This window comes from Oncorhynchus kisutch, linkage group LG8 (assembly GCF_002021735.2).
Source record: "Oncorhynchus kisutch isolate 150728-3 linkage group LG8, Okis_V2, whole genome shotgun sequence".
Lineage (NCBI taxonomy): Eukaryota > Metazoa > Chordata > Actinopteri > Salmoniformes > Salmonidae > Oncorhynchus > Oncorhynchus kisutch.
The window spans coordinates 25557234-25570959 of NC_034181.2; the positions used below are offsets into that span (position 1 = coordinate 25557234).

A 13726-nucleotide genomic window follows, 5' to 3' on the forward strand; every position below is an offset into this window, starting at 1 on the left:
TGTGATTTTCTTTATATTTAAGATGGCATTTGTGCCACAGTGGGTAAACAATGGACCTTAACACACACTCTTATACATGTTAGAACATTAACATCTAACTTGGTTTTATGTCTGGTGTTGAGGATTTAGAGAATGATGCATTGAGACAGGAGTGTTCAGATATCATAAAATATGACATGTATTGTCAGATCCAATAAATGTAAACACCACACCCAAGGGAAATAGTCTAATATGAATGTCAAAAATCTCACATTTCAGTCTTCCAGCAAAGGAGTTCACAACAGGGATAGTTCAACTGACAGTACTGGCACCAGTTGTATTAAATGACTTACAAGATCATACATTGAAAAGACAAATAGTCATTATCTCAAAGCTTTTTTTCAAATGTTTTCAGTGTTTCTCCAATACTATGTGCATTGATTGCCTCATATCAATGTGGTAAGTCTGCAACGGTCACAGAACATGTGAAGATCCATATTTCTGAATGGCCTTTCACATGTTCTTCTAAAACCCATAAGGGATATCTGAAACACAGACCACATCACGTTTACACCACTATACACATCAAAAATGCATTGGAATATTACACGCACTGCCAAAAATGTCAACATTATTGAGACCTGATTGCTAGAACCTTTAATGTTAACAAAAAGCATTACCTGGGATGAATAGTTCTTACAACCAATACTGGAATAAAGAAACATTTCACTCCTGATCCTACAACTGTTTTTCTTAAACTTAGTAATATTTTGAACAGTCAGTTATAAGACAGTTATAACAGCAGAGTCACTCAACACTGGTGAACCGACAACACCACCATCTGAAACACAAAGTCAGTCCTCAAAAGCAGGTAAGAAGTCAGCAATGGTATCCACTACATAGTCCGGTACAAAGCTCTGATTTGTGGAGTGATCACTGTCTCTGTACTCCTGGGCTGTCTTCATCTGAGAGATCCCTGTGAGTGTAAGCATGGTATCCAGGCCACAGTTGGCCCCAAACAGCATGTCTGTCTCCAGGCGGTCACCCACCATCAGGCACTGGGCTGGGTCAACTCTGAACTGGCTGGAGATGCACTCAAACATGAAGGGACTGGGCTTGCCTATCACCATAGCCTTCCGACCTGTGGCCACTTCCAGCGCTGCTGTCAGACACCCAGAACCTGACAGAGAGAGATGGGGGTTGGAAATAGAGTACATGTTATTATTATTTTTCTCTAGCTCTGTTCCTCTCTTCCACACGCACACCAGTCGGTTAGTTTACTAGCTAGGTTAGTTAGTGCACAGCATCGGTACCATACCTGGCAATATCCTTCCATCTTGCAGCGGGTGCCAGGGGTCCACATCAGTGGCCAAAAACAGACACTCTGGATCCCGCAAATAGCAGGAGGCTTTGGCCAATTTAAGGAAGGTAAACTTGTCATCATGTCCAACGAGGACCGCTTTGACATCCGAGGCCAATGCGCAGTTAAATATAGTGCCGTCAGGCGCGTCTTCGTCACCAACGAAAGGAATGCCAGCCTGTAACAGTTCATTACGCACTCCCTCTCCGCCGATGACAAACACCTTACCTTGCACCTTAGCGACATCTCTCAGGTAAAGCGCCGAACAATACGAGGAGCTGAATATCTGCTCTTGCATAACATCAGTAAAGCCCAAACGGTAGAACTTGTTCACGTAATTCTTACGTGGCCTAGTGCAATTGTTTGTAACGAAAAACACGTTTTTGCCGTGTTTGATCAAAGAACTCACCACCTTAGGGGCACCAGTTATTGCCTCTTCTCCGTGCCATATCACGCCATCGCAATCGAAAAGGAAGAAATCTTTTGCATTAAGCAGATTTCTTATTTGAGAGCCTCCAATCTTCCTACATCCCTTGAAGCCGAGGGCGCGTGCGCCGGCCATTCTTAACGTTAGATAGCAAATTTCTCACCTTTTCATATGCCAAAACCTACTGAAATGTCATAGGTTTCAACCACTATTTGACATTTCATAATCAACAGAATAAACAAGATTTAACCACGCCTTTCTGTAATGATAAACCAATGAAACTGCAGCGTTCGCATTGTATCCAACGTTGTTACAATGGGCTGATTCGATTATGCTCAGCCGCGGGGCACCGGGCCCGTCTCACATCAACGGGCAAAAACGGGGAGGAGGGCAATTCTCAAATCGAACGGTAATCTGTGTGTAACCGGTGTGAAATGACTAGCTAGTTAGCGGGGTGCACACTAATAATGTTTCGAGCCCAGGTAGGGGTGAGGAGAGTGAAATAAGGAGGAGACTATTACATGTGACGCTCGGTCAATATGCCCACAAGGCAGCACAGTGCATCGTAAATTTGTCAACCGAAACACGCCTACACGGGCCCTGGGGACTTTAATCGATCCCCTTCAATGTAACCAGAAAGTTCTGTTGTAACATGGACAGTCTTTTCACCGCATTACTCCTAGTGGGCGTAGATTTCAACAGCACACTGCATCGAGAACGAGCCGAGCACTCGCCCCAAATCCGGATTGTGGACAAAATGTATTGAATTGACATTTTATTTAAATGTTGCATAATCTGAAAAATGGTAAAGCACAACAAACCCAAAATCGCTGTAAAGCCTTTTGTATAAAAAAATAAAAAATAAATGTTTATACCCCTGTGTATAAAGTTTGTCTGTATTAGTTGGTATACTGTTTTGTAAGATACTTTGTATATTTTGTTATAAGTTGTTAATCAAATAAAATTACATATCGTGGAATCTTTTTCAACACACCCAACTACAGTAATGGTTGTTACCATTTTATCATGGTAAATTACAAAGATGAAGTAATGTCATCGCAGATTTTTTTATTTTTTTTAACCTTTATTTAACTAGACAAGTCAGTTAAGAACAAATTCTTATTTTCAATGACGGCCTAGGAACTAGCAGGGGCAGAACGACAGATTTTTACCTTGTCAACTCGGGGATTCGATCTTGCAACCTTTCGGTTACTAGTCCAACGCTCTAACCGGGGCGGCAGGTAGCCTAATTCGCGTTATGTTTGCTATTTCATACAGCCACAGAATATAATGATTTTGTATTCAGATTTTGCATCGTTGTTTAACCTACTAAACTAGACATAATATTGTATACTGCGCTCAAAGTACATTTTGATTTCAAAACTTTAAGTACTTCTAACACATTCTTAGTACTGTTAGAAAAGTACAAATTGCCAGACACGATGTGACTACTACAGAACCTGAGATACATTATGCCAAAACCCCCTATAATGTAGTTTTCTTCGGGAACACACAGTAAACATGTCGTCCTTGGGCCAATCAGTGTCATTTTGTAAAAGACGTCTCTTTATGGCAAGAGCATCATTCACTCAACTTTCATCAAAATGTCTGCAATATCACGTGGCTTAGCTAGACTAATTTCCCTGAGCATGTGTGCCAAATTTCAGTACACAAGTCAAACAGATGAAAAGATATAAACATGTCTGTTATAGTGCCACTGTGTGGTCGATGTCTTGAAAGTGTTTTAAACACTTACCAAACTGTGTTACAATGTGAATATCCTTAACTGATTTATATGTATTTATGTTCTTGACCACACCCACGTGAATTTTTATTGGTACTAGTCTTGAAAATATTGCATTGAGAGACCTTTGTCCATAGATGCCAGTTTCATGCAGATCGGTCATTCAGTACCAGAAGAGCAGGGTTTATTTGACAAAATTCTAAATGGCAGAAAGTCCATCACGGCAGACCTAAGACAAATGTGTTCCTTGTGAGGAGGGATATATGTACCAACTTTCATGTTGGTCACAAGGTGAGGGGTGTGACCTTTCAAAGTTGGCATTTCCAGTCTCTTATAGCACCACCATCTGGCCAATCAGTGTAATTTTGTAAATGCTGGATCTCTATGGAATGACAGATCATTCACCGATGTTTCTTCAAAATCAGGCCTTTGCTGTCTGAGATATCCCATGTGACTAACGTATGAACAGACGGAGATCCACAGTCCCCACCCCGATTGTGGGGGACAACTATAAAGTATAGACCCACCATAGTGATGTCAGTGAAGAAGTTGGAGACAGGTAACACATTTTAGGGAACACCACAAAAATCACAATTGTGCTGTCACACAAGTCAAAGCAGGAGTCTTGAGACATTTTCCAGATCTTTTTTTCTGGATCCGTACACCATGTATTAAAGACCAGAAAATACAAAATGCTTAAAACCAAAAGAAAAAAAACAATTCAGTGTCTATGTACAATTCTTATAAACAAAGATTTTCTTAACATTTGATTGTAAATGTGTTGATTGTCTATTTCTGGATACACGTTTTGCAGGTTTTATTCACAGAACTAGATTTTATATATATATATAGATATATATATATATATATATCTGCTATAGGTCACCCCCCCCCCTCTATCTTCAAAACACAATACAAAATATAAAAGGAATTAGTTTAGTGCTTTCTTACACACAAGTCTCAATGAAATCACGAGATTTCAGCACAGGGTTGTAAAATCTAAATATTAATCTACTAGTCAATGACCTTTACATTCAGACAGTATTTCCGAGTCTTTGTACAAACCATTGGGTGAAAAATATATCCCTGCACTTCTAAAGCTAGAGAGCACCTGGACACACCCACTGCATCTGCACTTTGTATGATGGTGAGCAACAATCATTTGGTACATCTCCCTAGGCACTTGATGTATCTGTAAGTATTTGATGGGTATAAGCAATATGGTATACCATTTTTGGTTATATTTATCCAACCATACCAGATCTATGCAAGTACCTAAGGGATAGGGACAAGGGCTTGATTCTGGACTAGACCCATCTCTCAAGATAGGGACTACAGAAGCAATCCCTTTATCACCAAGACAAAGACAGCAATGTGGAAATAAAATGATAAAAGAGAAACAAAATGGGATTTGTACATATGATTGCAGACTTCAGAACACAAAATGCGACATTGAATAATATATTAATAAGTCTTAGGTAAAGCCTTTTTGTTGTACATTTTCAAGAACTGTCACACAGCTAGCATGCATTGTCCCCCAAGTATCCAAACAAAGTCCATCAGTAAAACGTAAGAACATGTAATGGCTGCACATATCTACACATTGCCCTTTTAAAAGGAATACAATTTAAAGTCTTTGTATCAACCCAGATTCACAAGTTTAAGTCAATGAAGACATTTTCAAGGCTATTAGCTATTATTTACATGAAACTGTCCACATTTGGGGAAACAATGCAAGGTGAAAACAGCCGACTCCAATGTTTGCCATAGAAATAGTGACTAGATAACACCTACCTAGGTAAAACCAATGATAATATGCAAGAAACCCGACAGGACACACTCAGGATAGTGAATTATTGGATGGTACATCTTTATGTAAAAATCTATGGACTTCTGTGCCTGACATTCAGAATTAAATACCCCCAAAACGAACTAATTATCCAACTCACAATGCATAGTTAAATTAAGTAAACACTATTACTGCACTCATTAACACAGTGATGACTCCACGACAATCAACAATTCACAATTAGTTCAGTCAAGAGAAATAGAAGTAGGCTGTTAGACTGCAACTGGACATTAATTTATAGACCGGATAATAAAAGGCATCCTCCAGTCCGTACTGTGGAAGTTACATGAAAGTGGCTTTAAATAAGGAAATAATACTTCTAACAATCTTACGCAGGCTGTTTTAGTTGCAATACAATTTAGAATCATTTGTTTTGCTGAGTGGTCAAGCTCAACGAACTCCATGATAAACATGCAAACAGCACAACTTGCCTGGGCCAAATAGATTTGTATTGTGCCAAGAGTATAGGGTAGAAACTATATACATTACTGTAACTGAACACATGACATCTCAAAGCAACACTTATACCAATCCAAAAAAACATTTTCCTTCATAAAGTAAAATATTTTCATGATATAGACTAATTTCTGGGGCAATACGAGCGATTTTTAAGGAAACGTTTCAGACAATCTGATGGACAGATAAAGCTGCTCTGCTTATTGGGGTGTTAGATTCAGCCTTATAGTCTCTAAATTTAAAACTGTCTTGACCTGTCACGACTCACAAATGAACAATGAGAAATGATCATATAATATACTGTTACATTTCTAGAACATTCTCCTCCGGTTTGGCCACTTTGGACTGTTAAGGTCTGAAAAAAGCAGGTTGAGTACAAAATAAGCTTCTACAGGAGAAAAAAACAAAGGCAGAGAGGGAGGTTATAACGAGTTATATCCTACAACGCCTCCACAACAATGAGTGTTGTTGCATTAAATACAAACCCCAGGCTCATCTCAGACAAAATAACATTTGCCCAAGCCTGGATACTATAATTACCTGTAAACACTGATATTCAATCAAAAGTACTACTTTAACAATGAACAAACTACATATGAAACCAGAACAAAGATGTTTTGGCAGCTGAATATGAGTGACAGGATAACTTGGGGAGGGGGGGGGGACAAACAACTGTCTATCCGCAGCCTTGTGCCGGACCACACTATACACAAACATTAAACATCTCAGGACCAGAGAAAATAAATGGCTATATAAACTCTTGAGAAATCAAGATTTTTAGTTCTATACGATAAAGACATCACTGATGTCATATTTCACAAATGAAATAAATGTATATTCATATATATAATTATTAAATACAAATCTAATTCTCCAGTGAGTGAGTCTTATGTACACATGGGAGGGTGGTTTTAAAGGTGGAACTTTGGGGGCGGGGCGGCGGGAGGTCACACTGACTGGAGCGCCGTGCTGTGCTGTGCGTGATGCCGTGTGTGTGCTCCCATAAGTCTGTTGGGCTCCCCGCCAAACTCCCAAAGTCTGTGACGGACACTGCCATTTTGGTGCCAGTGATACGGTGGTGTGTCATTTTCCGCCGCCCCTCAAAGTCCACTCCGAGGTTTCCCACAGAAGCATCGTTGATGAAGGAGTCGGGCAGTGCCAACTTGAGCCTCTTAGAGGGCCGCTCACATTCCTTGGCCCCGCACACCCCACCCAGCTGGCCCAGGTCCGAGTGGTAGAAGCCAGCATCCAGCATGTTGAGACAGTTGGGGTCCCCTCCGTTGGATGGAAAGCCCAGGGGCTCGTCGTGGGCCAGCGACCCCCGGTGGAGGCTCTCCAGAGGGGGGAAACTGTACGAGTCCAGGCAGCTCACCTCCGCTGGGCTGCACACTGTGGCCACGCTGTTACTCAGGGCTGAGGGAGGGGGACACGTATATAAACTACTTGGTTATCTGTGGATTTCATATGTATTGTTTTTAGGACTTATGTAGATTGTATAAAGTTGTATTGTTGTGTATAATATGTGTACTGTAGATTCATACTGAATACCAGATCTGAAGTTAGGCTTGTGAAAAATATAGTTACCCTGTCAAGGATGATGGGGTCAGTTTGTGCTACATGCAGTGTGGAACATCTGAGACCCTGTTGACTAACCTGTGAGGTCGCTGGCAGTGATGGAGTTGAGCAGGCTGAGCTGCTGCTCTGTGGTGGGCTCCATCCTCACCCCTCCTCCTCCACCTGAGCAAACAGAGGAGGAGCTGTCTACTGCCAGGCCCTCTGCCTCGTCCACCAGCCGGTCCATCAGGTCCCTGCAGGCAGAGGGAAGACACACGAGGTTAACACACACTCAGCCATAGACACATTCTCCTTTAATAACCATGAGCCACCCCTTTCATGTAGTTGCAAGCACAATAAAATAAAATCTGCAAACACAGGCTTTCATCATATTCAGAGAGAACTGTCTACATACATTTGGCAATGAATTCAGACCTCAGTTACTACTGTTGAGCAGAATGAACGATCACTTACGTTACGCCAGGATAGCTGCTATATTTCTTTTTGCCAAAGCGGTTCTGCTGGACGAAGAAATCAAAGCGCTCCGACTTCTTCCACATGTAGTAAAAGGCCACACATTCAGCTACCGTCCGTGTCTTAACCTGATGAAGGGCAGAAATACATGATAAAGAGAAAAGTTCTACAACACAGGAAGTTAGTGTCAAAGGCTTTTTAAAGAAAGTCTAAATAAAAAAAGTGTCCATATCCTTACAGAAGCTTTCAACATTATGATAATTTCTCCACCCTTTAATCAGTAACAGAGAGAGTCCCACCTTGTGTTTCTGTATGAGGTGAAAATTCTTATCGTATATCTGTAGTGCATGTTCAAAGTTTCTGCATTCATCTTCAGACCACGGTGGGGATTCCTCTGCAAAAATCACACGGAGTCATTTTCCCTCACAATAGAGTGACATTTATGAGTCTACTAATCATTCAAAATGGTAACTTACCCTTTGAGGATTTCACATTACTGCAATACCGCTCCAATGCTTTGTGGGTATCGTAGTTGCATTTCACAAGCTCATACAGAGCCTACAGGGAGACGACAGAGGAATAGGTGAACTCTGATGGCAGCAGGAGCATATCTAATGTTATGACATCCAGTGAGTCTTAAAGTGATGACTGACCTGCTCATTGTCTTTCACATGAGCTCCTGCCGTGTCACTTCTTGTCCTCTCGTCAGTTGCCCATGACAACTCCTCACACAGGAAGTCCCTGACCTTACTCTCTGACAACACGTCCGGGGTCCATAGCAACTGGTCATCATCTTCATATACTGTACGAAAATGGCAGATGACAATCACAATGTTAGACACTATGCAATATTACACTTGGAAACACTTCTAAATATCTGACTGTCAAATGCAACTTTGACAATATGTTTATGGGTTAACCTCGTAAGAAAGCCTCCACTCACCCTTTTCATCAACACCATAGTGACAGAGGTGAGTGGGGACCTCTGCTTGGTGCTGCGATCCCACCATTATTTCCTGTGAAATACAAACAGACTTACCGCTCAAAACAGAACATGCAGCACCATGTTTCCAAATGCAGGTCTAGGTTCAGTTATCCAAAATAAGGTCACTAAATAACTGTAACCATTGGAAAGTAAAATAACTGACCTCCAATTAGTGCTTATGGGAAACCTAATCTTGTATCCCCTTCAAATAAAGTCACCTTTAAAAAGGACAGGATTCTTACCTTTCTGGAGTCCTCGGGGCTTGGCCCATCCTCCTCACACTCCGACTCCTTATCACCGTCGTAGATAGTGTTAGCTGACAATGCAAAGACAGAAAGGGCACTCCCCATTAAAATGATTGCTATCCGAATGGCGTCCTGTGCTTATCAACTCATCACGTGACAAGATAAGATCATATTAAAAGATGATATGAATGTTTGGGAGGGGATAAATGCTGACAAAGCACAACATAAATAAGTTACTGTGCTTTTGTTAATAATGACACCTGCACTTCACAGTAGATGCACTACGCAGAAATCGCGTTGACATTTTCAGGTTGCTAAAATTCGAATGGTTTGCCTAATTTCAATTTGTGTGACAAAACAAGCAAGTATAGTGTAGATAATCATTGTACCATCGAAACCACTGTGAAATATACTTTCCATAAGCAAAAATATAGAATTTTCAGCTGTTTGAAGCTTGTGTACAAAACCGAAAGTAAAAGACGCAAAACATAACAGGAAGCATAGAAATAGCTCACATAGAACATATCTACCGTTTCTTAGACGTGCATTCAATGAGAATGACATAAAAATAATCAACATTTAAAAAATAAACATAATAAAAATTGTTTGAGGGGCAGTGTTTTTACAACTAATGCCGGTTTGCCTGAGGCTGATGCCATGCAGGTGTTTGTACACATGCATATACGCACACTCATTCAAATAAACGCATACAAGAACACACACATGCACGTAATAGTGCCAGACACGCACACAAACATATACATTTGGCATTGCTGTTATGATTTTAGTTGTCCTCGATGTCCTTTGTTTGAAATGTATTTATTTATTTAATACTTTTTTTGCATTGTTGTTTGCTGTTTTCTTCTGTCTTTCTTTTTTTTCTCTTTAGTTCATTCTCTTGGTTGTTGATGCATTTGGGGGGTGGTGGGGGTTCTTGGGGGAATGGAATTAATTTTATTTTTTAAATTTTTCTTCTTGGGAGGGGTTTCGAATGGTTATGGGGCAGCTATTGGGGAACTGTGGGAGGGATCTTGGAGGGGTTGGGTTCACAATTTTTGGCCTGGTGGGAGATCAGTCAATGTGCCCATCCAAGCATTGACCCTGGATGCTTCTGTGTGTCGCTCTGAATGGGACTCTGTTGGATGACTGGTATGATGTAGTTGTTGAGCGGCTTCACTGAAAGTATATTGTATGTTTTGGATATTAAATAAATAAATACATAAGATTTCTGTGAATTTGGTTGGGTCGCCCAAAAAGTTATATTGCAGCTTTAATAATTAAAATATTGCAGTTACTCATAACTTTCACACTATAAAGCACTATATGAATCTGCATTTTGTAATTAGTCTCTTGAGCTCTGACAATGTCTTATTTACCCCTGAGGTGTCCCAATAAAGTTGCAATTGAAGTGAATTGCCTTACATCTGAGTGTTCTGGGGAAGAAGTCAGTGGCCTCGTGGGAAGTGACTGAAGGAGTAAGGTCATCAGCGGAGGACTGGGTCTCCTCCTCATAGTCTCCTGATAGCAGGTCTTTAGCAATCTCCTCCTGTGGAAGAACACAATCACCATTTGTAACGTTAGAAGGTAACCCGCCAAGGATCAATTGACCCTAAAAATTCCAAGTTTGTTTTGCTTCATATCTGTCGTAACCACACCTTGGAGGTAATACAAAAGTAAGACACATATAACGTAATAATAGTTGGGATAGATGGCCTACTGATGATATAACAAATACATTTGACTGAAAACCTCTTTCAATATCCACAAATTTGTCTATACAGTACACAGTGACATTTTTAAAATATATTTAATATATATTAATATTCCATTTATCAAATCTGAATTTTGCTCACCTTGTCCAAAGTCATGTCTGGCAGTTCATCCGTCAGCTCCCCAGAAGAGCTGTCCATGCTGGATCCTGCAGCTGTACTGACAGACGCCTCGTAGCGGTAGATGGCCAGCAGTTCCTCCAAGGGCATGTTCCCCTCCTGTTACAACCAATAGAAATCCTATTAGACCATGTCTCTACAATCAAAATCATGATATTTCATGTCTGCTATGTGAAGAATGGTTAGACAAAAAGTTCCATGACACAGTGTCTGTTTCCATAATAACACAGAACATAGTCATGTATACATTATGCTTCCCCCCAAGCCTATAACATTTTATTCATTGAAGTAGGGAAGTGGTAATTCAAGCATAGACAGAATTTTTTAATATTCCAATAAAAATTACAACTACAATGCCTGTCTAGAAGAAAGGAAACAGTATATTAATTTATATTATTAGCCAATCTAGCTACAGATTGTAAAACCAGATAATGTGATTTCATGGGAAAAAGATGTGTACCATTATACTGGTAATTACAGGTGTGGATATTAAAAAACATTGTCAGAGATTTTTCCAACTAACCTGGTATTGGCGATACCATCTTCGCCCTCGATTCGTGGAAAAAGGAGTTTCATAAAATGTCTGTGTCCAGTTGCAGTGGGTCTGTTTGAATTCAGAAAGTGCTCTATTAAAATAACTAAAATATTTTGGTCCATGAAGTAATCCAACAATGTGTATGCCGCCATCTTTTCTATTTCAAGTCTTCTCACATTGATCGAGACAGGGATGTCTGTCATGCAGCACTTTGGGGGTGGACACACCTGTCTCAATTAATGAGAGAAGACTTGAAATAGACAAGGTGGCGACATACACATTGTTGGATTACTTAATGAACAAAATTATTTTAATATCAGAGCATTTTCTCAAATCAAAAGGACCCCGTGCAACTGGATGCATCCATTTTACGAGACTCCTGTTTCCACCAATCACTAATACAAGGTTAGTTCATCTCTGCTGATGTTTCGTATAGTCACACCTGTAACTACCAATATAATGGTAAAAAAAAGTTGGGTTAAATCACATTATCTGGTGTTACAATCTGTAGCTATAGCCAACCAACCTTCTCTAGATCGGCTATCTCTGAGTTGAAGTTTCTCTCGCCCTCAAATGACTCTTCCTCCTCCAAAGTCCTCTCATCGTCATATTCATGAACTAGCATCTCGGCTGACGGATCGAAGTCATGATCTTCCGACGACAAAGAGCCAACTGTGGGCAAAAACTATTTTAGAATGCAGTTTAAAGGCACCGTTACAAGGACAACCACAAATAAATTAAGATACTCTTGACAAAACTGACACTGCTTGTCAATACCATTGGCGCACCCACAGCACAATTAAATAATTTACAAGAATTACTTCCTGAATAAAGATTTTATAAATGTATTTAGCTACATGGTATCAAAACATTAACTGAATATAAAATGGAAATGTCATATATAATTTCACATTCAAGTTCCATTAAAAAAATAATTCCGACATTACCTGGGCTCGAACTCCCGAAGGAAGCCTGTTTAGAAGAACAAAAATATAATAGCGCCAATTAAGCAATTTTGAAACTGTGAATATAACTGTTACAATTTCGTTCAAACAAACATTTATTTTTACAGCAGACATTGTCGATAATATCCACCAGGATAAATAAATAAAAAGAGCTGCATTTTTCCGCAACCAGAAAACACATACCGAACGCACAGCGGTTTATTTAATGTTATAGAATTGTAATATTAAGTAGCAATATCATACCATTTGGATGTGGCACGCAAAATAACATCAAGGCCCCTATATCCAGTTTTGTGTACTGTCAATGCTCTGAAATTAGCGTTAAAGCTAACCTTATTGACAATTTTAAAAAACAATTATTGTTTAGCCTCGTACACGGTAACCTAAAACTGTGAACAATTCACCAGTTATAGGCGATGTTTTTCTTTTTACACAAGAACCGAAAAACACAATCGCAATTCATTGTAAATCAAGTCTATTTATTTTTCTTCCCACGTCAAATTGGCGTTTGAGTCTGCCCGGTAGACCTTAGCAAAGCAGCTGAGAGCGAACAGGCCTTGTCGTGAAGGATCGGTGTATACATTCAAACATATTTTAGAGGGATATTTGCAGCAATTTTGACACAAAACCACAAATATTGAACAAAAACAACTTAATCTATGTAATCGACTACATTTAAATAGAAAGTTAGCAACACACATTTTCTAAACATCGATTTAAAATCTAATGCTTCTCCCCTGTTTTCCCTCTTACCTCCGCCATATTGGTACCTTTAGCTCGTTCCAGCTCAGTACCCGGATAGAGTCTCTGAACCAATCAGAGATCCAGGTAACAGTAGTCGTGACGTCTTTCAAATTTAACACTGGTAGGCTAACTACGGTCAAAATCTAGCCAGGAATGTTACTGTAAAAATGTACTGGGATAAAAAATGTACTGATTGTACGTTCAATTGGTTTGTATTAATTTGAGACCTGTCAGAAACCACTATCCAAGCAGATACTGTTGAATAACTTCTGAAATTACTATTCATAATGCTGAATTTCCTTTTCCTTGAATAGATGAAAATCATGCAATTTACTAAATGTACAACAACTAAATCAGACAATGTCAATTCAGGCAAACCAGTTAACAGGCAATTTCCATAGTCCCTACCCATTGCAGACCCAACTCATAAAACCAGTAGGGGGCACAGCTGAACTACTATAAATGGAGTGTCAATTCAATTCAATTCAAGGGGCTTTATTGGCATGGGAAACATGTGTTA

At 39.8% G+C, this 13726-nt stretch overlaps 2 protein-coding genes across 3 annotated transcripts; both read right to left on the minus strand.

Annotated features, from left to right (window-relative positions):
- Positions 1 to 211: 211 nt before the first annotated feature.
- LOC109896009 (pyridoxal phosphate phosphatase) lies at positions 212 to 2400 on the minus strand. Its single transcript, XM_020490179.2, has 2 exons — positions 1298 to 2400; positions 212 to 1159 (listed from the first exon to the last, which is right to left on the minus strand). The coding sequence occupies exons 1-2, from the start codon at positions 1899 to 1901 to the stop codon at positions 834 to 836; spliced, it is 930 nt and encodes a 309-aa protein (XP_020345768.1). The 5' UTR covers positions 1902 to 2400; the 3' UTR covers positions 212 to 833.
- Positions 2401 to 4139: 1739 nt separating this feature from the next.
- On the minus strand, positions 4140 to 13321 carry mier3b (mesoderm induction early response 1, family member 3 b). Of its 2 annotated transcripts, XM_020490177.2 has the most exons (13): positions 13216 to 13321; positions 12445 to 12469; positions 12024 to 12169; positions 10927 to 11061; positions 10496 to 10619; positions 9071 to 9144; positions 8787 to 8859; positions 8497 to 8645; positions 8320 to 8401; positions 8143 to 8237; positions 7844 to 7971; positions 7469 to 7623; positions 4140 to 7228 (listed from the first exon to the last, which is right to left on the minus strand). In XM_020490177.2, exons 1-13 carry the CDS (start codon positions 13222 to 13224, stop codon positions 6681 to 6683), a joined length of 1743 nt encoding a protein of 580 aa, XP_020345766.1. In that variant the 5' UTR covers positions 13225 to 13321; the 3' UTR covers positions 4140 to 6680. The 2 variants fall into 2 exon arrangements, with proteins under 2 accessions (XP_020345766.1, XP_031685800.1); XM_031829940.1 differs by lacking the exons at positions 12024 to 12169; positions 12445 to 12469; positions 13216 to 13321 and adding an exon at positions 11486 to 11573.
- Between the last annotated feature and the right edge of the window lie 405 nt (positions 13322 to 13726).

What these genes read in the sequence shown, in the direction of transcription:
- LOC109896009 (XM_020490179.2), bottom strand. Translation starts at nt 1,901, where the DNA reads ATGGCCGGCGCACGCGCCCTCGGCTTCAAGGGATGTAGGAAGATTGGA. An exon ending in AGATGGAAGGATATTGCCAG is followed by an intron (nt 1,160 to 1,297) that starts GTATGGTACCGA and finishes TCTCTCTGTCAG; the next exon opens with GTTCTGGGTGTCTGACAGCA.
- mier3b (XM_020490177.2), bottom strand. An exon ending in CTATGGTGTTGATGAAAAGG is followed by an intron (nt 8,646 to 8,786) that starts GTGAGTGGAGGC and finishes ATTTTCGTACAG; the next exon opens with TATATGAAGATGATGACCAG. An exon ending in AGCAGCTATCCTGGCGTAAC is followed by an intron (nt 7,624 to 7,843) that starts GTAAGTGATCGT and finishes CTCTGCCTGCAG; the next exon opens with GGACCTGATGGACCGGCTGG.